At 40.3% G+C, this 19,683-nt stretch overlaps 1 protein-coding gene across 3 annotated transcripts in view; it reads left to right on the top strand.

Moving 5' to 3' along the window:
• ppp1r12a (protein phosphatase 1, regulatory subunit 12A) overlaps positions 1-19,683 on the top strand; it is a 55,751-nt gene that overhangs the window by 24,942 nt on the left and 11,126 nt on the right. Inside the window, exons 2-18 of one of the 3 annotated variants that reach the window (XM_062444082.1) lie at positions 88-218; positions 3,805-3,923; positions 7,545-7,704; positions 8,468-8,612; positions 8,694-8,768; positions 8,926-9,017; positions 9,241-9,398; positions 9,731-9,852; positions 12,023-12,247; positions 12,622-12,713; positions 13,014-13,130; positions 13,912-14,064; positions 15,237-15,398; positions 15,753-15,911; positions 17,307-17,397; positions 17,958-18,137; positions 18,413-18,584. In XM_062444082.1, the coding sequence (XP_062300066.1) occupies positions 88-218; positions 3,805-3,923; positions 7,545-7,704; positions 8,468-8,612; positions 8,694-8,768; positions 8,926-9,017; positions 9,241-9,398; positions 9,731-9,852; positions 12,023-12,247; positions 12,622-12,713; positions 13,014-13,130; positions 13,912-14,064; positions 15,237-15,398; positions 15,753-15,911; positions 17,307-17,397; positions 17,958-18,137; positions 18,413-18,584 (2,353 nt within the window). Of the gene's footprint in view, positions 1-87; positions 219-3,804; positions 3,924-4,340; positions 4,457-7,544; positions 7,705-8,467; positions 8,613-8,693; positions 8,769-8,925; positions 9,018-9,240; positions 9,399-9,730; positions 9,853-12,022; positions 12,248-12,621; positions 12,714-13,013; positions 13,131-13,911; positions 14,065-15,236; positions 15,399-15,752; positions 15,912-17,306; positions 17,398-17,957; positions 18,138-18,412; positions 18,585-19,683 lie in introns of those variants that run through there. The other 2 variants (XM_062444083.1, XM_062444084.1) reach the window with 2 other exon arrangements.

The following is a 19,683-nucleotide window of genomic DNA, read 5'->3' as shown; positions in this document are numbered from 1 at the left end:
ATTGACACACACATGGGGCAGCTGGTGCCCCTTTGCTCCTTTCAGTGGCCTTACCCGTTCCCTCTCTCTCCCTCTTTCCTCTCCCAGGCGTGCATAGATGACAATGTTGACATGGTGACTTTCCTGGTGGAGCACGGAGCCAGCATCGACCAACCTGACAATGAGGGCTGGATCCCCCTCCACGCCGCGTCCTCCTGCGGATACCTAGACATAGCAGAGTGAGTATATGTGTTTCCATGTTTTAACAAGGCCGGTTTATTTCGTTTCTTAAGATTAGGTCATATCTGTTTTTTAATCAGGTTTGATTTCTGCAAACGTTCTCCTTCCTTTACATCCTGTTTTCTAAGAAGCTCATCAGATCGTTTCAGTTTCAAGTTTGTGTAAAGCACCATCTGAGCAGCAGGGTTAGGATGAGGTCGTCTTCTAATGATTCATGTGGTAATATACATTTTAATTTGGATTGTCAAGTACAAAGTGACATCATGACTAACAGGGTTTCCATTTGAGGACTGTGCTTTACTGTCCTGTCACCCTTCTGAAGCCCTTATCTGTATTTTATAATGCTGCCTGCAGGATTGATGTCATCTCAGTGTGACCCGCAGCAGTGCTCTAATCATATTTTTAGCTCAGTAGAAAGAGGATTTTGGCCTCTATGACAAGTTTATGGTTATATAATAATAATAATAATAATAATAATAATAATAACTGATCAAAACAACGTTATAAAGTGTTTTCCATAACATGAGGTAAAACATAGAAAGGACAATTAAGACTATAAAACGTCATATCATGAAACAGTAAAATAACAATAGACAAAACCATGAAATAAAGATAAAAAACAACAATGTTAAGTAAAAACTATAAGAAGATATTTGAGCATATATCACAAAGCAGCATACATAATCTGTTTTTCTTCTTTGTCATGTTTTTAGCGTTATTCTGGTCAATCTCCTGTGAATCCATTAACTCATTCACAATAACTACTAACTGCAGCATGTTTACTCTAGTTTTAGTTTATTTCTTTATTTCAAACAAAATAGAAATGAGAACAAACTAGATGAACAACAAAATAATAACCATTCACAATGTTTGAAATGGATGTAGGATGAAGTAAGGAACTTTTCTTGTCCTACCCCCTTTTTATTTTTAAACTCTAATAATCAAAACAAAGCCAAAAATATTCAAAGCAACACAAGAAAATAAAGTAACAAGAACAAAACAGACACGGTGTACCAAATCATATTATTCCAGTCCAACCTTTTGTTCATGCTTTCTATATCTGTCTACAAATGCATGTTGTTGTTTCATCTTCCATGCCAGAATCAATATGTCAGGACTCATCATTTCAAGTAGAGCACAGTTCTTGTCACATATCAACAGGAGCAGCAGCAGCTTACATGTTGCGTGTCCGAGCCATAACATGACGAGATCGGGGTTACCCTCTCCCTCTGTATCTGGAGTATCTTTTCAGAAAAGAAGACTGTTCGTAGGGGCACAAAACACAACACAGGGAGATGTTATCGAAGGATATTTAAACAGGTTGAAGAGGGTTGAAGGAGCTCAGTTGTACTCATTGTTCAGCATATTGGAAGTGTGCTGTGACCTGCTTTTACTTCTGTGTTACGTTACAGGAACCTGGCTACACATTAGTCCTCACTAATGATGTTTTCCCAAAACATAACAACAACTACTGGCCAGGAAAATTGCTATTGAATAATACTGAACAGTAACGTGTACAAATGAAATATGAATTGCTGTATTAAAATATATATATGCAAAGATAAAGTGTTGATAGCTCGCCAGACACTGCCAGTCTGTGTTCAGTAGGTTTCATGAATGCAGCATCAGTGCACGGCTACTATTGCAGAAAACAAGAAGTTTCTTGTTGTCACATAATGAGTGAAGAGGTCAAGTGGCTCGCCTGATACGGATGACTAATGGAGACATCATGTAATGAAGAGAAACCCAGCAACCTGATGTGGGTGGCGAGCTCTCAGCGGACCCATTTTAATCCCGCCATCACAGTAACGGGAAGTACGGAGCAGGGCCGGTATCTCTAAAGCCCCCCGATGTCACCACAGCCAGCTAATGATAGGGTCGGTTAAGAGTCCCACAGCGGGGCTCCAGACCACAAAGCCATCAAACCTAGTAAAGCTGACCCAAAATAGGCAGAATAGAAAGTCCAATCAGGAGGATATAAAACTTTGAAATGTAACTGTAGTCAAGTCAGCTGCCATTTAGGGGGGGGGAGTCATGAGCACCGAGAAGCGTTTCAAGTGGTTTGTCGGCCTAATGAGAAGGGTCTGAGTCTCACCGCAGATTTAATTGGAAGCAGCTGAAGTCAATATGTTGAATGGTTAAAAAAAGGTCTTGAATCACTGCTGGGGGGGAAACACTTGGAGAAGAAGTACATGACAAAGTCAGCTAGGTAGCCATGAATACAGTGTTACATGCTTATTTTAGTCAAGTTTTGGTTATAGAGGGATTTATGGGCTAAGCTCCAGATGCCTCCTGCTTTCAGATGGAATGTACATGCAAAAACTGAAGACTGAGCTGTAATATTCATTTAATTTAGTCTAAATCATATGTGAAAACAAAGATTTCTATCCTCTCCTTCATCTACTACTTCTACCACTCACTACAATGAAGGAGAGTCTCCCCACTGGATACTGGCTCTGTGTGCAGCAGGCCTAAACAATGTTACGGTTAAATCCCTAATCTGACAGACGAGGCACATTAGAAATTCTACACCAAATGGTATTAATTAAAAATGCATTATGTCGGTATGTGTTGTATAAAAAAATATCCCCAAAAAATGCTTAGTATTCTTGTTTTTATTATCTTGAAACATAGTCTCATAATCTATTATTTAGATGAAGAAAATAGCCTTATTAATGTACTGTAGTGTTAGAAGTTAAAAGTTAAATAATGAATCATTCTCACATTTTAAGATTTTAGATATAATTTAGTAGCCTTAGTGGTAGTTTAAGTTACAGTGACAAGTTGGATAAGTTTCCTGAAGTGTTTTCATATAATGTGCACATATCATTTCATATCTTGTGTGCACACAATCTGCAAGTTACAGCTCCTATGACCTTTACTACCAAAATATTTGACAATTGATAATAGTGAATGCTTCTATTTCATCTGTAATTTCAGTTATGCAAGACGAGCTGGACCGTACTTGAGTGTAAAACTCTGCTACACATCTATAACACACACCTGTCTGGATTTGTACCACTCTTCACACAGACGCCTCATTTTCTTTATTTCTTAGGTGTGGCGTGTTCTTTGTGTTTGCTCAGCCTGAGTAGGACCCTCGGCCATTTAAATACATTGTGTGACTTGCGTGCCTCGAGTTTCTAGACTGGTGCCATGAGTATCTTGCTTGATTGAATATGTATCATAGTTGTTTACCTTTTTGACATGAAGTGTTTGCTGACATGTGCACTATAATAAACATGCCTTCTTCTCTAGTCACGTAGTATTTGATACGAGTTCCGGACGGCAACAATTTTAAGACGTGTAATTTGGCCTGAGGTGTCAGAAGATGCGACTGGCAAAACAGGAGATGCAGCCTGTGGTGTTGTCTGAAACTAATGTTGGCACTGAACCAAAAGCAACATTACACATCTCCTGTCCTTCAATTGTTTCTTCATCAGTTAAAGGAAGTTACAGTTGACTCTACCTCCTATTTTTAACATTTGACTGTAGACTCTTCAATTAAAAAAATCAACTGTATTATTCTACAAATGTCCTGTTGGCTCAAAACCTAAAATGTTTGTGTTGTTTTTGTTGTTGCAGGTATCTTATTAGCCAAGGTGCCAGTGTAGGAGTTGTGAACAGTGAGGGTGAGACGCCTCTGGACATCGCTGAGGAAGAGGCGATGGAAGAGCTATTGCAAAATGAAATCAACCGACAAGGTAAAGTACTACAAACTGCAATATGTGGCCATTACCACCACTCACAAATGCCTTTATATGGACATTTACTACAGTGAATTGGTGTCTGAAGTGAGTTTAATCACTGATTATACAGCTAAGATAGCCGGAGCAGATGCATTATGTATTTGTATGTGTATTTTTTTTGGTTCTAATATTTGGGAGGGTTTTGTGAAGATGTTTCAACTGTTAGCGTGCAATCCAGTTTGATCAGATCATGTCTCAATGTGGTAACCGTGTTAATAAAAATAGAAGGATTAGGGGCCCTGTGTGTATGTCATGCATGTATGAGTTTGTTGTCAAATAGGATCTGAGTTCTTACTGAGTGTCAGTCACCTGCTTTCTTTTTTTTTCTCCATTCATTCGCTTGCTTGAGGAAAACTTACATAATATAGAAAAGACATCCAGCTGCGTCGTGAGCTCTCATGTGATGATTCAAAACTGAAAAAAGTCGGGTCTTTCTATTTTTGGCCAGAGCTCTCTTGAGATGATGAAAAGGCCCCTCTGCCTTAATGGTGAGAGGCCACAGGCAGATGTGTTGTGTCTGAGTCACCTTTACACCCTCACATTTTAGAAGTAAAAAATGTTCTTCTCATTTAAACCTTATTTTATAAAGAAACCACAAATAGAAATATATAACAAGCTTGTCCATGGTGTCAGAAGATGTGCAGTCTCCATGTAATGTCTTTGAACTGCATTGATATACACTGTTTGTATTGTGTGATAAAGGAAGACAAATGTATTGGTATAGCATATAACAACAAGGAAATTCAAAGTGCTTTACATAAAACATAAAATGCAACGAGACAGGATATAAAAGTTACTCACAGCGATATAAAAAGACCTTTTAAATACTTTAAATGTAACTTTGTGTTTAAGTTTGATTATTAATGTATGTATATGTTCATTAATGCAGATTTTCCCAAAAAAAAAGTGCTCTTGAGAGACAGTATAACTCGCTGTGCTGTGCAGTGAGTCTGGCCTCAGGAAAGCTGCTGCACACAATCCACAGCTCGGCTCTCTGTGCTAGATGTAGCAGGCAGCATTATGCAACGAGCTGTTGTGTAACACTTCTGTATGTTTGTAATGTGATTTTCTCCTCTCAAAGAGATACCAGTCATGGGGTTAAACTGGTTAGCCGGTTTGCCCTGGTTCCCCCCACCCCCCCCCCCCCCGACCCATTGGCAGTGACAACCTCTAGATCCTCTCCTTGACCCTGATTAGGTCAAGTGACCAAGTCAGCCCCCGCGCTACCCCACCCTCCGTTCTCCATCAGCTGCTTCATGAATACTGGTGCCTGTCCCTTGTAATGGACGGAAGGGTGACAATCACACCAGTTCCTCTAACGCACACTCTGTCCCTGTTAGTTTAGGTGCTGAGGGGACAGGAGAATAAACTATTTTTGTTGCAGGTTCTCTTGATTTTTCTAAAACATCACTAACTGTATTGGATTTTGTCTTTATCTTCTCTATGTTCAGGTAGAAGATGCCATTCTCTTGTTAAAAAAACTCTGCTTTGAACTGCTGCCAGCTCCTCCGCTCAGCTCTCTCTGTAGTCCTACTTAGAGACCATTAGGCTGCCTGCTTTTTATAGACACAGTGTAGGCTACTTCCCAAGAGATCACGGGACTCTGCCCTACCTGGCCGGCTCCCATTCCCTACATTAACTCAACTATCCTAAGGAAGTTTATCTCCATTTTCTACCCTAGCACATGTATGTAGTATGTGTTGTACTTTCTCTTATATCCCATATTGTGGGCCTTTACATCACAAAAGCTCAACTTTGGACTCTGTCAGCTCTGTGGTGCCTTGATCTAATTAGATGAAGTACATTTCCTGGGATGAATATTCCCTCTATGTCCAAAATTAAGCAGATTCAAAATGAGTTTAACACATTTTTAGTATAATTTGACTAGTCTTGAATCTACATTTGACTCAGTATGTTATTATTAAACTGGTGTTGCAATTCCTTTTTTTTTTGCTTTTTTAAAATAACTTTAATGTAAAATATAAGAATCTTTGATCAGGGCATTGCAAACTTACTGCTTCACTGACTAGTTGCTGGTTGGTGAGAAAACTCAGTCGCTGTCTTTAAATTCAATCTATTTAAAAATGAAACTTGAAATCCAATCAAGGCTAAACTCAGATGCCGAGTCATCTTCTTCCCATTTAGTTTCACTCTCTTACACTCGGCTCACTCAACTTCTTAATAAGCATCATGTCCAGTCCTTAAACAAGCCAGAATATTCCTGTTCACAAAAACACTTAGTCTGTGTCGTAATTGTGTTTCTTCATTAGAAGCAACCCCCTACCCAAAGATGTACCATCTTGTTTTCGAGGAGGTCAGACAAAAGAACAAATAAACACATTCATGAACAAAACATAAAAGAAAATATCAGTTAAGATCATACTCCAAGCAGAATATTATCATTGCAGAGGTGTTATTATAGACTTAATGAGAAGACAGCATTTCTGAACAGGTGGAAGGATTCAATATATTCTTGAGAATATTTATTATTCCATTCAGAGAAAGTTTTGAACTTAAACGCTTTTTTAGCAGTAGATTTAGAGACTGTAGGAACACAGAAAAAGAAGAGCTGTGTGGAGTCTCTCGAATGATAATTAGAGGAAAAGGGAACCATATACTGTTTTGTCACAAAGTAGATAGATTCTCACTTTGATGAATAAGAAATGTAGATTTTGTATGTAATTTTCTAAAAATGTAATATGTATAAGAGCAGAAAGAAGATGAGCAAGTTTCTAAATGACTTGGTTTGTTCTTCAGGTTCTTTAATGTTCCTCTCCTCTCTAGCAGAGTCTAAACCTCTGGGTAAAGTGTGACTTTTCTCAAGCCAAACTTGCAAAACAAACCCCACTTGTCTTCTTTTATATTGGGTTTAAAAGCTCGAGGCAATCTTAAGCTTTCTTGGGTGTCAGGAAAAGAGTGATGCTGTATCCTCGAGTAGTAGAAACAAAAACCTATAAGATCAGCTGAATTTTTGGCTCCCGCCCCAGAGCACTCCTTGGATTACTGTTTATGTCGTTCAACACAGTTAACGCTCAGCTGACAAGTCGACGACTCATTCAACAGCGCGTTTTCAGTGCGTCTCGTGTTCCTGTCCAGGCGTCAACGAGACAATACAGGCCCTCTGCATGAGGCGTATAGCTCAGACAGACATATTGACCCACTTAACCAGCTGAGGCCTGTGTGTTTGCAGCCACGACTTTTTTGTCAAATTGACAGAATATTGGCACAAAACTGTTTATCCAAGCAGAACGAGGGCTTGACAACACCCTCTAGTGTTTAGACAAGTTGCCAGAATGAAAATGATGTGTATGGATGTCATTATTGTAGCGTTATTATAGCAATGTGTGTGAATTATTTTATGTTTTTTTTTAATGTAATCCATAGTCGCACACTAATGTAATGCTTTCCAAACATTCACATACCTTACTGTGGATGTAATGTAACTTATTATAGATATCTGGAGTTAATTGTGCCTCGCTCTCGTTCAGTGTTACAGCTGGCAGCCTTGTTCCTAAGTAGCAGGTAATCCTCGGACGCCGCTTTAACAGTAACAGTCTCTTCTTCTTGTCTCCCCAGGGGTGGATATCGAGGCGGCCCGGAAAGAGGAGGAGCGGGTCATGCTGAGGGACGCCCGGCAGTGGCTCAACAGCGGCCAGATCCAAGACACCCGGCACGCCAAGTCTGGAGGAACGGCTCTCCACGTAGCTGCCGCCAAGGGATACGTCGAGGTTTTAAAGTAAGCAGTGGTTTTGATTTCACAGGTATTAACCTCAGTGTCAAGATTGTTTTGGCAGCCGTCGCCCTTTTTTTTTTTTTTTTTTTTCCACTGGGACCAAATGTCATCGCCAACACGTTTTTGGTAGCTTGTTTTTAAACAAAGCTTTCCCAGTAAGTTACATTATGTGATTTCTGTTAATAGTCATGTCAGCGAGGCTTAGCGTCAGCCTTTTTTCTTTGCTATTGCCAAACATATCTTGGTCTCTGCGTCTTGTCAATGCATTGTCCCAACATTGTTTCTGCGGGCTGTTAATACAGCTACACTGCTCGAGGATAGGAACCGCAACCGCCTGTCCATCTGTTCTGGGAAACCAGCCAGCACACTCGACTGCCATAGATAGCTCTGAGATCTAATGTTTAGTGCGACTACCCATACACAAGACGGGGATCTAAATGTTTTTCCTGTCGTGGCAGATTTACTGACTGAAATATTAAGGTTTTAAAATTCACCAACCTCTTCCCGCTCTTGCTTAGAGATGTTTTTTTTTTCAGATTATGTGTCCATGAGTTTGGACTGTATCTCATGAATCCGACCTGGGGTTACAATACTGACGCATTTCTAAAAAGCCTGGGCGCTGGCAGCACCTTTTAAAGATTAGTTTACAGAAGCAAATCCGAGAAAACCAGATTTGCTTATTCTAACAAAAACTATTTTTATGCCTGCCCCTCCCTCCTCCCCCACCTTCTCCTACTCTCACACTCCCCACTCTATTATTGTGCAGGCTTTTAATCCAAGCAGGGTATGATGTAAATATTAAGGACTATGATGGCTGGACTCCACTACATGCAGCATCACACTGGGGCAAAGAGGAGGCATGTAGGATACTGGTGGAGCACCTATGTGACATGGACCTCATTAATAAAATGGTGAGCATCTGTAACCCTTTACTATTGTGTAATTAACTTTCATTGTGACATTTTTGAGAACTTTTATGCCTTTTTCCTCAGGGCCAGACAGCTTTTGATGTAGCAGATGAAGATGTTCTGGGATACTTAGAAGAACTACAAAAGAAACAAAATCTTGTAAGTCAGTGTGGCTGCTGATTGCAGAATCCACAATGTAAATTTGTGAATCTCATTTTAACAATATTAAATTGTGTGTGTGTGTGCGCGCGCTAGATGAAGGAGTCTCAGTTTTTGCTCCGTTTAGCATTGCTGATTTTCATTTTCTTTATTCCAGCTGATGAGCGAGAAGAAAGATGTTAAGAAGTCTCCTTTGATTGAAACGACAACCACAGGGGATAACAACCAATCACTAAAACCACTCAAGAGGTAAATAGCTTGATGGTGAAAAATAATCAACGAAAAACAAAATGTGTTCGGATGTCATAAAGCTGCCGTTAGCACAGGCATAACTGATTAAATTTGTTTGGTTGAAATATTTTTCCTTTTTAGTCTTGAACTTGTATTCTCTTTTGTAATTGAAAACACTGCATACATATAATACTGTCCAACTATACTGATGTTGTATTTCTGTTAAATCTGTGTGCTGCAGCAAAGAAACGCTGCTTCTGGAGCCAGAAAAGAGCGCTCCACGCATCGAGACCTTAGAACCGGAGAAGGTGGATGAAGAAGAGGAGGGAAAGAAGGACGAATCGAGCTGCTCCAGCGAGGAAGAGGAGGAGGAAGATTCAGAGTCAGAGACTGAAGCAGGTACTGTGTTTGTCTGAAGTCAAAATCTTTTCTATTTGCCACTTAAATTATCCACTTAAAGTTTGATTCAGTCAGTGTTGTCTCTTTTTTACTGCAGCGGGGTCAAAATGAGGCAAATTTGTGTCAGCCTGTCAGTATTTAACCAACAGGCATTTGATTCCTCTCTTTTTTTTTTAAGTGGTCAAAAATCACCATGATATACATAAAATTATTTATATAGTGCATGTGTTCTCCACTGAGCAGGTAAATATGATAAAAGGAGCAGCTGATATATTATTTTTATTGCTTCCTGCCTTTTAATAACTCACCTTTTTTCTTTCTAATCCCTCCAGATAAGAGCAAGCCTTCGGCGTCAGTGAGCAACAGCACAACACCCACCCCATCCAGCATCACTGTCTCATCTCCAACTAGCCCAACCAACCAGCTGACGACTCCCACCTCACCAACAAAGAAGGTACAACCTGGTATCAGACAGATGCCTCATTACTGGCATTAAAAACCTGCAACATACAGATCAAATGAAAAAGCAATGTTTGACTGATTTAAAAAAAAAAAAAAAAAAAAAAAAAGGCTTGAGAGGAAATTAAAAGCTGCAACACAGCCATGATGTAATCTTGTGACTATTCTACTCTCAAACTACTTCAAGTAGTAACTACACCCCTCTACAACTTTGTTCTACTGAGACATGTCGGTGCCTCATTATGTATACAAATCAATAAAATCCTCCATCTATTTGGTTTCCCCCCCCTTGAACACAAACCTAATTTCACAGGCATCCGAAGATGCTCACCGTTAGATAAATTAATTTGGAGTTCATACTCGAGGCCATCGTTCTGTTTTGCTGTTCATGTTGCAGCATAATGAGCCAACAAAGCTAACAAATGTCACAGAGGCCTTGAGAAAGAGAATTACGACTAATTGTTGCTGATGTTTAACAAACATGGCAACGTGCCGCACAAGAGGGAAATGATTGGCGGCCCAGTACTGGATGATGTTAACAGTTTACTGTAGGACTGACTCACAATTAGGACACCAGCAGGCTAGAGTGACTATACAGAGCAGTGAACTGGTGCTGGTTTTCCCTCTTTTGAGTCTGCTGCCCTCTGCTGGCAAAACGAGGCCAAGCACATGAAGTGAGTGAGCCAGATAAATTCCTCTGCCTGCTTCATTCAGTCCACTGGCTGAAATGATGACATCCTGTGTAACTGTTAGAGAGGCGTCTTCAAGTGTTTTGGAAAAACTGAGAACTTAAAATTAAATACTAGCTAATAAAAGCCCTCATACTAATTCCTCTAAGTCTGTCAAGCAACACCAGCATTATAATACTGTAGACTATATTGACAGACTCCTGAATGTGGCTTAAATAGAGTACTTTTACCTCTTTCTGAAACTGATCACCTTTAGTCAATGCCATGCAATCAGCGGCCACCAATCGAAGACTTTTCTAAATGTTATTTCTTATTTCTTGCTTCTTCTCTTGCAAATGATCTTCTTGTTCCGATCCTTCTTTGACGCCTAGCGCTCACACATCACAATGTCTCCTGTCTAACAAGAGTGAACAAAACATTAACAGTGTCCAGTTTTGATACTACCAAATGTTTGTTGGATCTGTCATTTTTATTCCAACTGAAAACAGTCATGGTAGACCCCCCCTCCCTCCCTTTTGGTTTGGCAGTAAGCATTGTGTGGTGTGACTAGGCCTTTAAAAAAAAGCTGTCCTTTCCATAAAGTGTGTTTTTTCTTTTGCTGCTGCTTCAGTCTTATTCTGGCTTTTTCTCTGTCTCAACCTCCCTGCCCTCCCCTTCTCTGTCTCTCTCTGCGTCTTTCTCATCCCGGGCTCTTGTCTTGGTTGGCTTTAGTTTGATTGTATTACTCCCCTCATGCCTGTGGCGGAGCCAGGCTGTCCTGCATTGTGGCGTCAAGGCTTGCGCAAAACTGGCATTTCTCTTGTGCCCAAAAAACCTATGGTGAGGCATTTGGTGTGCACCAGAGTTGTTCTCTCATCCTACATGCACCTGTGCACTGACTAAGTACTTAACACTCCCTCCTTAACCGCCCTGGCCCGATCCAGGTGATGCTGATTGAAACTTCCCTATCGCTGACTCTCACTCATCAACCCTACATGGTGTTGTTTTCACTTTGTAATCAACAAACACACTGTCCTATCTGTGCTTTCACTTTGTGTCTGTGTGGCTTCTGTGTTTTGTCTAGTTGCTTGTCATCTTTTTTATAGTTTGTTTTGAATATTTATGTGGACAGATCAGATCAGATCAGACTTTAAAAACCACAACAGGTTGAATGGCTTTTTTCTGTTCCTTTGACAAAATGACCAAAATGAATTCAAAGTCCCATAGTAGACTCAGTCAGGTATATGTGTTTTTAATCCTTTGAACCTGGATGTGATTGTACCTATTAACAGGCATGTCCTACCTTTAAAAATGTGCTCCTGGTCTCATCCTTTAAACCTAATTATTGCAGCTCCAGAAGATTAATCAAAGCTGTTTTTTGACCTGATTTGCATTTGTGTTACTCACCAAGATGACTAAAAATCTAATCTTGATATCTTCATACTTTTTAAACGGTTATCTAGATGTACTAAACTGCTGTCCCGTCCTCCCTCTCAGGTCACTCAGCCTGTTGCAAAGGTCTCCGCTAAAACGGAGGAGGAGAGGAAGGACGAGTCTCCTGCGTCGTGGCGTCTAGGTTTGAGGAAGACGGGCAGCTATGGGGCGCTGGCTGAGATCACGGCCACCAAGGAGGCTCAGAGGGAGAAGGACACGACAGGGGTGATGCGCTCAGCCTCGAGCCCTCGCCTCTCCTCGTCCCTGGACAACAAAGACAAAGAAAAGGTCTGCAGTTAAGAAGTCACATCCTTTATTTTTTTTACTTTTTCCTGTTTTGTAGCATCAGGATTTCCAGATGGGATACCTGAATAATTAGCTGTTAAAATTCAGTCATATGTCCAGCCATATGAGCTCTTCTTTTATTGAGTTGTTATTTACCAGCTGCTTAAAATATGTGTGTTTGAAAAGGGAGAAATCATTTAAGCTTAAGATTGATGCTGTTATAAATAGTTTTGCTTTTGTAAGAGCTCAATTAAGGTTGACATATCATCTTAGATCCTTTTTTAAAATAGTATATAAAGTTGAAAAATCTTGTAGCATTTGACATCTCATCCATAAACACTCTCTAATCTGAGGTCCCATTTGTTCCCCTGCGACAGGAAAAGGACAAAGGAACCCGGCTTGCCTACGTGGCCCCTACTATTCCCAGGAGACTGGCCAGTACGTCAGACATTGACGAGAAGGAAAACAGGTGAATCCCCAGTGCCAGTTGGCTCTGTGCAAACATGCATTGGCATGAGCAGCTCCTGCTGCCCACTGCTGTGTGTTGCAGGCAAAAGGTGTTAATATCCTGCATGGTGTGTGCGGCCAAACACAACTGCCTTAGGTATTTATGTTGTGCAGCAATGGATTTAGTGGACTTATTAAATCTAATAAGAAAAGCCAGATTTCGTAGTGGGTATAATTAGGTGTCATGGGGAAAGACCATTGTAAATATGTCAGTATCTGTTAGTGGAAGCCAGGGGTACAATTGTAGCTTGTGGTTCCCCAGGGATTCTTCTGCCACTCTGATACGTAGTGGTTCCTACACCCGGCGACGCTGGGATGACGACCTGAAGAACAGTGAAGGAAGCGCCTCCACCAACCGAACCCCCAGCTACCAGCGAAGGTTAGCCTCTGCTGCTGTAAAAAAAAAAAAAAAAACACCATCCCTCATTCAGTTATCAGATCTCTGCTCCATTTAGATCTGATGCGTTAATGCATAATGAGGTGGACTTGCATAGCTTTGGTACTAAAACCTCTTTTTTTAAGATAGCATTGATAGTTGTTTATCAATCATCAACTGTACATTTCGCTTGGATGATATCACCAGAGATATGTATGTACATGCTTCCATGCACAGCAGCAGCTACTGAGAAAGCCACGCAAATCAGCCCAACGCTTTTCTCTATCACTGCTACAGAGTCTGTTGCATGACTGTACCTGTCCTGTCAGGTCGCTGTGCCTCTAGGTTTGCTCAGACATTTTAACGAGCCCTAGCTATCGGTCTGACTCCCAAATAAATTCAGTTCTCAGAGTTTGTCATGGCACAGCACCTAGACATGGACGTATGTTGCATTTATGTCATGTGGGAAAAATGCTGGAAACAAGCCTCTTTATTCAATTACTCCAGTTTAAGTTGTAAATACTGCTTTGGAAATTTTTGAAGTCTGAATTCTGATGTCTACAACAAAAAATTCAGCTTTTCAATGTAGTTCAATCAAGCTGATTATGATCAATGAACCCACCAACAGCTATTCCCATATGACATGAATGCACTAGTAGTGTGTCAAAGCTTAATAGTCTCAAATATGTATTTTTCTTATATTATATCTGTGTGTGTGTGTGTGTGTGTGTGCGCCTCCACCGCTAACATGCTTCTTTCGCCCACCCGCCTGCCAACACGCCAGCACGTCCCATACGCTAGCGCTAGGGCGGAGCGGCAGCACGCGGGACGTGCCAGCCAAGTCTTCGTCCACCTCCAGTTTGGACCCTAACACCTGTAATACTAAACCCTGGCAGCCACCCTCCTCCCACTACCAGTCTTACAGCATTTACCGCAGGTACACCAGCCTCACCGGGGCACCGCCGTCTCCACACCCACCTGTCATCACTGACTGTGTGTCTCCGCTCCGCTGGAGAAGCTACCATTTTGTTTTGTGTCTCCCTGGTTACATTTAATGTCAAAGTGAATACTGGAAGAGATGCTTGTTTTTAAATTCAGAGCTTGACTCTGGATGAAATTTGTGTTGAACATTAGTGTTGTCACTTTGTCCAAAATCTTCCAGTGAAATTTAAATGAAAATGTTTTCTCATAAATCTCATGAATGCTAAAACCCATCATGTTTCAGTAATCTTGGACAGAGCATTTCATGTTTTACAGACTTGATAACTCAAAAAATCTGAACAAAGATCATCTAGTAATATGAAACCGCTGTACTATCAGCAAAAGTCCATTCAGCTTAATTTTCACTAAATCCGCAGTCCAATTTCCCCCCTTTTTTGTCAGATAATTGAATGGATTTTTGTCTTGTCTTTCAAAGAGAGTTGAAATTAATATTCACCAATGCAGAATGACACAGTGGTATCATTGCAGTCTCTTGTTGCAGGCTTCAGTATTAATGGATCTTAAATGACCTTTTTTGTTTATAATACATGCAAAGTCATCTCTACTGACAGCAGCAGGTAAAACCCAGATGCAACATTTAGTTTTTGAACCAGTGATGTTTCAAACCACTGCAGTCAATAATGCAATAAAGCCTCTGGAACTGTAAATGGCTACAATTTGCCTCAAAGAGAATACACAAGAGGGGAAAGTATTGTATACATTAGATTCCCTCTATTTCTTAATACAAATAAATTAAATCACCACCTTAGTTTAGCTTTGGTTATCCACTATTCTTAATTTCCTTCACCTGTCTTTTCATGCAGGACTTAACAAATACTCAATTTTAAGTGTAAATAGCAATTGTATGCCACAGTTAATAATTGTAGAATCAGTTTATGAAGAAAGGAAAAATAACTATTATGTAAATTAAACATTGTGAACATAAATAGCCACAGTGTTGATATGATGTATCTTTGTTCAAATCATCACTACTAATTATCACAGTTAATATTCCCCACATCTAACACCATGCAATCAACATTTTAGCTATTCCCACTTTTTCCTACCAATGACTCTGCTGCGTCTTTTTTTTCTTTTCTTTTTAATGTCTGACATTTTGTCCCATAGTGGCTCTTTTGGCAGAAGACACGAGGACTTGAGCTCCTCGACCACCTCCTCCTCCACGACCACCACCACCTCATCTGTTACCTCACCCACGGGCCATCGCGGACTGCTCTCCAGCCTGGGCTCCTCCTCCACACGCACTGGCTCCACCAGTCTCACCAGCAGGTACACAGGCAGATAATGACTTACAGCTATGATATGCAGAATAACATGTAGATATCCCACATGTTGTTCATCTGTGACTTTCTCTCAGAAGAGGGTTTATTTAGCTTTTTTTGGGAAAAGTTGTATTTTTTAAGCTTGATTTTGGACGTATTAGCACAGCAGCTAAGAGGATACATAAAAATGATCCTTATAATATATTAGGCATAGGATTGGAGCAGTATCTGACACACAAGGCACCACTTGAAAGCCATGTACTCCCACAGAAGTCTTTACAGTTTGATAAAGCCAGTTGAAATGAATGCTGTCAGGCCAAGTGAGGTGTGCGTGTTTAGTAAAATGTGCGTGTGCTGACAGGTACTGGTCAGAGGAGAGTGCAGAGAGGGAAAAGGAGAAGGAGAGGGAGTCTGCTGCAGTCATCCCCACTATAAACACTGGCTCTACTACGACCACCACATCTACCACTACCACCACCGGCATATCTACCGGCATCGGCACTGGCTCTGAAAGACGCAGGTAAGATACAGACACACACACACACACACACACACACACACACACACACACACACACACACACACACACACACACACACACACACACACACACACACACACACACACATTTTAACTACATAACTCATAAACAGCCTTATTAATGTGTGACAAAGTACAAAAACTGACCTGAATCAGTGTTTTTTATGTGCTAATTCTGGCCTGTTTGTAAATATGTGGACTTATTATTACTCTTAGAATTGATGAATAGATGCATTTTGTATTTTAGGCTTGTTTACTTCAGTGTTTATTGCTGAATCTATTTTGGGTTTAGTTAAGACGTTCAGCATCCCATGTTGTGTGTTTTTTATACTGACATGAGTCATAAGGTGAAAGGATGAGCACTCACTATGTTATTTAGTTTATTTTCTGTAATTATTTGTTTTAATTAAAATTTTAAATGCAGATAGATCAGAAGTTGGTTGAAAACATTTACTGTAATCACCTTCCAGAAATATCGTCATTAACCTTAAAAGCCTCCATCAGTCAAACAATAATCCGGATATATTTCCTCTGTTTGAGAACGGGGTGTGTGTGATCTCCAGCTCTGTACACACACAGCAGGGAAGGGACAGCTTGTCTTTTGTCTGTCTGTGAGAGAAGGGAGCACGTGTGAGAGTGTCACAGTGTGTGTGTTTGAGTGGGGTCTAGCGCGTGTCTTCCTGTTGCAGCGCTGAAATAAGCCACCTGTCCGTGGTGGGAGTGGGGCAGGGCTGTTTTCAAAGCTCAGACTGCTCCAGCGACTTCTCCTTATATGGAAGGAGGGCAGAAGCTGCACATTTTCCTCAAGGCCAAGACTCCAATCTCCAGTGAATGAGTTCATGCTTCTGTGTGGCCAACAGCGGCATGCTCCAGTCTCAGAGAAAGTGCTAGAATAGCTCACTGTTGTATTTCCCTAAATTGTGTTTCCTGTTAGGCTAGGATACTTAAATAGCAAAAAGTTAAACATTCAGATCTACATCCTGTTTTGGCGCATTAACTCAAAACTAGTATGAAGATTGTTTTGAAAGCTTTTTCTAGAGAAACGGTACAGAGATCTTTTCCAGGAATATCCCGTTTCACATTCATCCTCATTCATCCATTTTTGACATAGTTACCTGCTTCACTTTATTTTCATAGTTTTTTCTGTCAGTCTATTAATTAAAGTAGGCATACTTTTAGTTATAAGCACCTTATATAACCTTATGATACCATACTGTCATTCACAGTGATGATTTTGGAAGAGAGGTTACTTGAAGAATTTTCTTGATGATTTCCACATTCGAATAATCACTTAATGCCAAAAGTCAGTATTGTTGTTCTTACTGTAAAATGAGTTTTAACCTCGGGTGTGTTTGTGTGTGTCTTTGTATCTCAGGTCTTATCTGACACCTGTGCGAGACGAGGAGTCAGAGTCCCAGAGGAAAGCTCGCTCCAGACAGGCCCGACAGTCGAGAAGGTCCACCCAGGTTAGATAACTTTAATCACCTTTTTTTAATGTTATTTTAATGTAATTTAATGCATAATACAAACATTATACATAATACATGCAGAACATTGAGATTAGGAGAGAACAATAACTAATAAAAGAGGAATGTGCTGGAGGAGCCAATATAAACCCATAACCACTCGTCAGGTGGCCCTCCTGTTGTGAGACATACAACATAAAAACTAATGTTATTGGTATGTTATTTTCCACCAAAAAGAAAATATTTTCACAATGAACCAGCAGCAAAATGACACCGGAATCGCTCATTAAAAGAAAATGTTTAAAAAAAAATGTGACCTGTAGTTGCCCCTGGTTTGGAATTATGGTTTTATCGCCAAAGAGGGTTTAAACTATAATAAATGACGTTATCCTGTTTGAAAGAGTGTTATTTGTGTACACAGGCACCACTAATGTCCTGTAAACAGAGCGGAACATTTTACATGCTGATAGATTTGAGCTTTTTTTGAATCTACTTTGATTTTTGACTTTTTAATGCACATCATAGCCCACAGAATTCAATATTTCTCTCTCCTCTTCCAGGGCGTGACTCTGACTGACCTGCAAGAGGCCGAGAAGACTATCGGCAGGACTCGTCCCATAAAGACCCGGGAGGAGGAGAAGGAGGAGAGAGAGAAGCAGGACAAGGAGAAGCAAGAGGAGAGGAAGGAGACTGAGACCAAGGAGGACGACTACCGATCGAAGTACCGCAGCTTTGAAGAGGTACGTTTCCTCCTCTGAGCTGAACGCACGTCTTCACTTTTAAACTGGTGTGGATAACAATGAGTAAATGGGCCTTTTAAAATGTTAATGTTAAATTGTATTTTTAAACACTTGAAGTGGATCAAATAGTTCAAAACGTCATAAAAAAATATTCTCCGAAGAGCTTAATCACTATTACAGTGGCAGTGACACAGTCATTAAATTAAATTGCCATCTTTAGCAGCATCAGCTTTGTGTCAGCTATAAATGTTCACTCCTCTCTTTCTTTCCACCAGCGTTACCGGCCGTCATCTTCCTCCTCCACCTCCACCATTTCCTCAGTTAGCACTGCCTCCAACCCCTACACTAGCGCCGCATTGTCCTCCAGTTCCAGCTCCCTCAACAGGCCCAACAGTCTGTCGGGGATCACCTCCTCCTATAGCCGTTCCTCCAGAGATACAGAAAAAGGTCGGTCAATTCTGAAAACTGTTTTTTTTTTTTTTTTTTTTTAGTTTTTTTTTAGTTTTTCCCCCACATCAGTTATACATAAAGAAACTGCAGATTATCTAAAATGCCAAAACATCCAAACACAACTCTTATTATGGTTTGAAGTGGCATGCAGTATTTATGAAAACACACTTAACAGTTGCCTCAACCTCTGTTTTCATCCAAAAAGGGTCAACTATACATAAAATGCTGCCTATATAACTTCAAAAAAAAATTAAAAACAAATCTGCACATATCAGACAACACATTCACCAATACCGGTAATATTGCCTGAACAATTATATTGGTCAGGCTCTAAATCAAACTGTCCAAAATCGTCATTATAATCTAATAATGATGATTATGTTTGTGTTAAAACTTCAGTCTAGCCTAAAGTCTTAATGTCGTCTCCTTTGGTTGGTTTGTCTGGAGTCAGTTTAATAAACTGAAATAACTGAAAATATTATTAAATCCATATACGCCGGTGTCTGTCTCCTCGGGTCCACACTCACATGGGCATACTGCCACAGCCTGATTAAGGGCACTGAGACAGAAAGGGATTGGGTTCCCTTTTTAAATTAAGTAGCTCCTCTCCTAACGAATAAATCCATGAAGCATCACTGGAAAAAATGGGAGGCAGCTTTAGTCTGTTCAGGAAACACTGACAGCTTTGTTCTCCCACAACTAAAGCCTTTTTTTTGTCCTCTGAACTCTAGTCCAGTTTTTGTCCTGACTTTGCCTCCTGCAGTCAAATTCTTGGCTTTTTTTGATCTGAACTTTTCCAGTTTTCAGTAGGATTGCTTCATCTGCAATCGCACACTGTTGTCAACATAAAAAGGGTCAAATTGTGTTTTTAAATAAAAGGCAGAAGTCAAAAGCAGATGACAAAAGGAATATTACACAATTTAGCTCATGTTAAAGAATGCTGGCCATCATCAGTTATACAAATCTTGACAAAATATAGATGATCTAATGTAGACGTAATGTAGAGGTGCACAAGGTTTACTTCAAAGTGAAGGCTGGAGATTGAACATGACATGTTTTCTTCTCTTCTTCTTTTGTTGTTGTTGATCTTTTCATT

This window comes from Scomber scombrus, chromosome 22 (assembly GCF_963691925.1).
Source record: "Scomber scombrus chromosome 22, fScoSco1.1, whole genome shotgun sequence".
Taxonomy (NCBI): domain Eukaryota; kingdom Metazoa; phylum Chordata; class Actinopteri; order Scombriformes; family Scombridae; genus Scomber; species Scomber scombrus.
The sequence above is the reverse complement of the archived record's forward strand: the minus strand, read 5'-3'. Positions and strand labels throughout refer to the sequence as shown.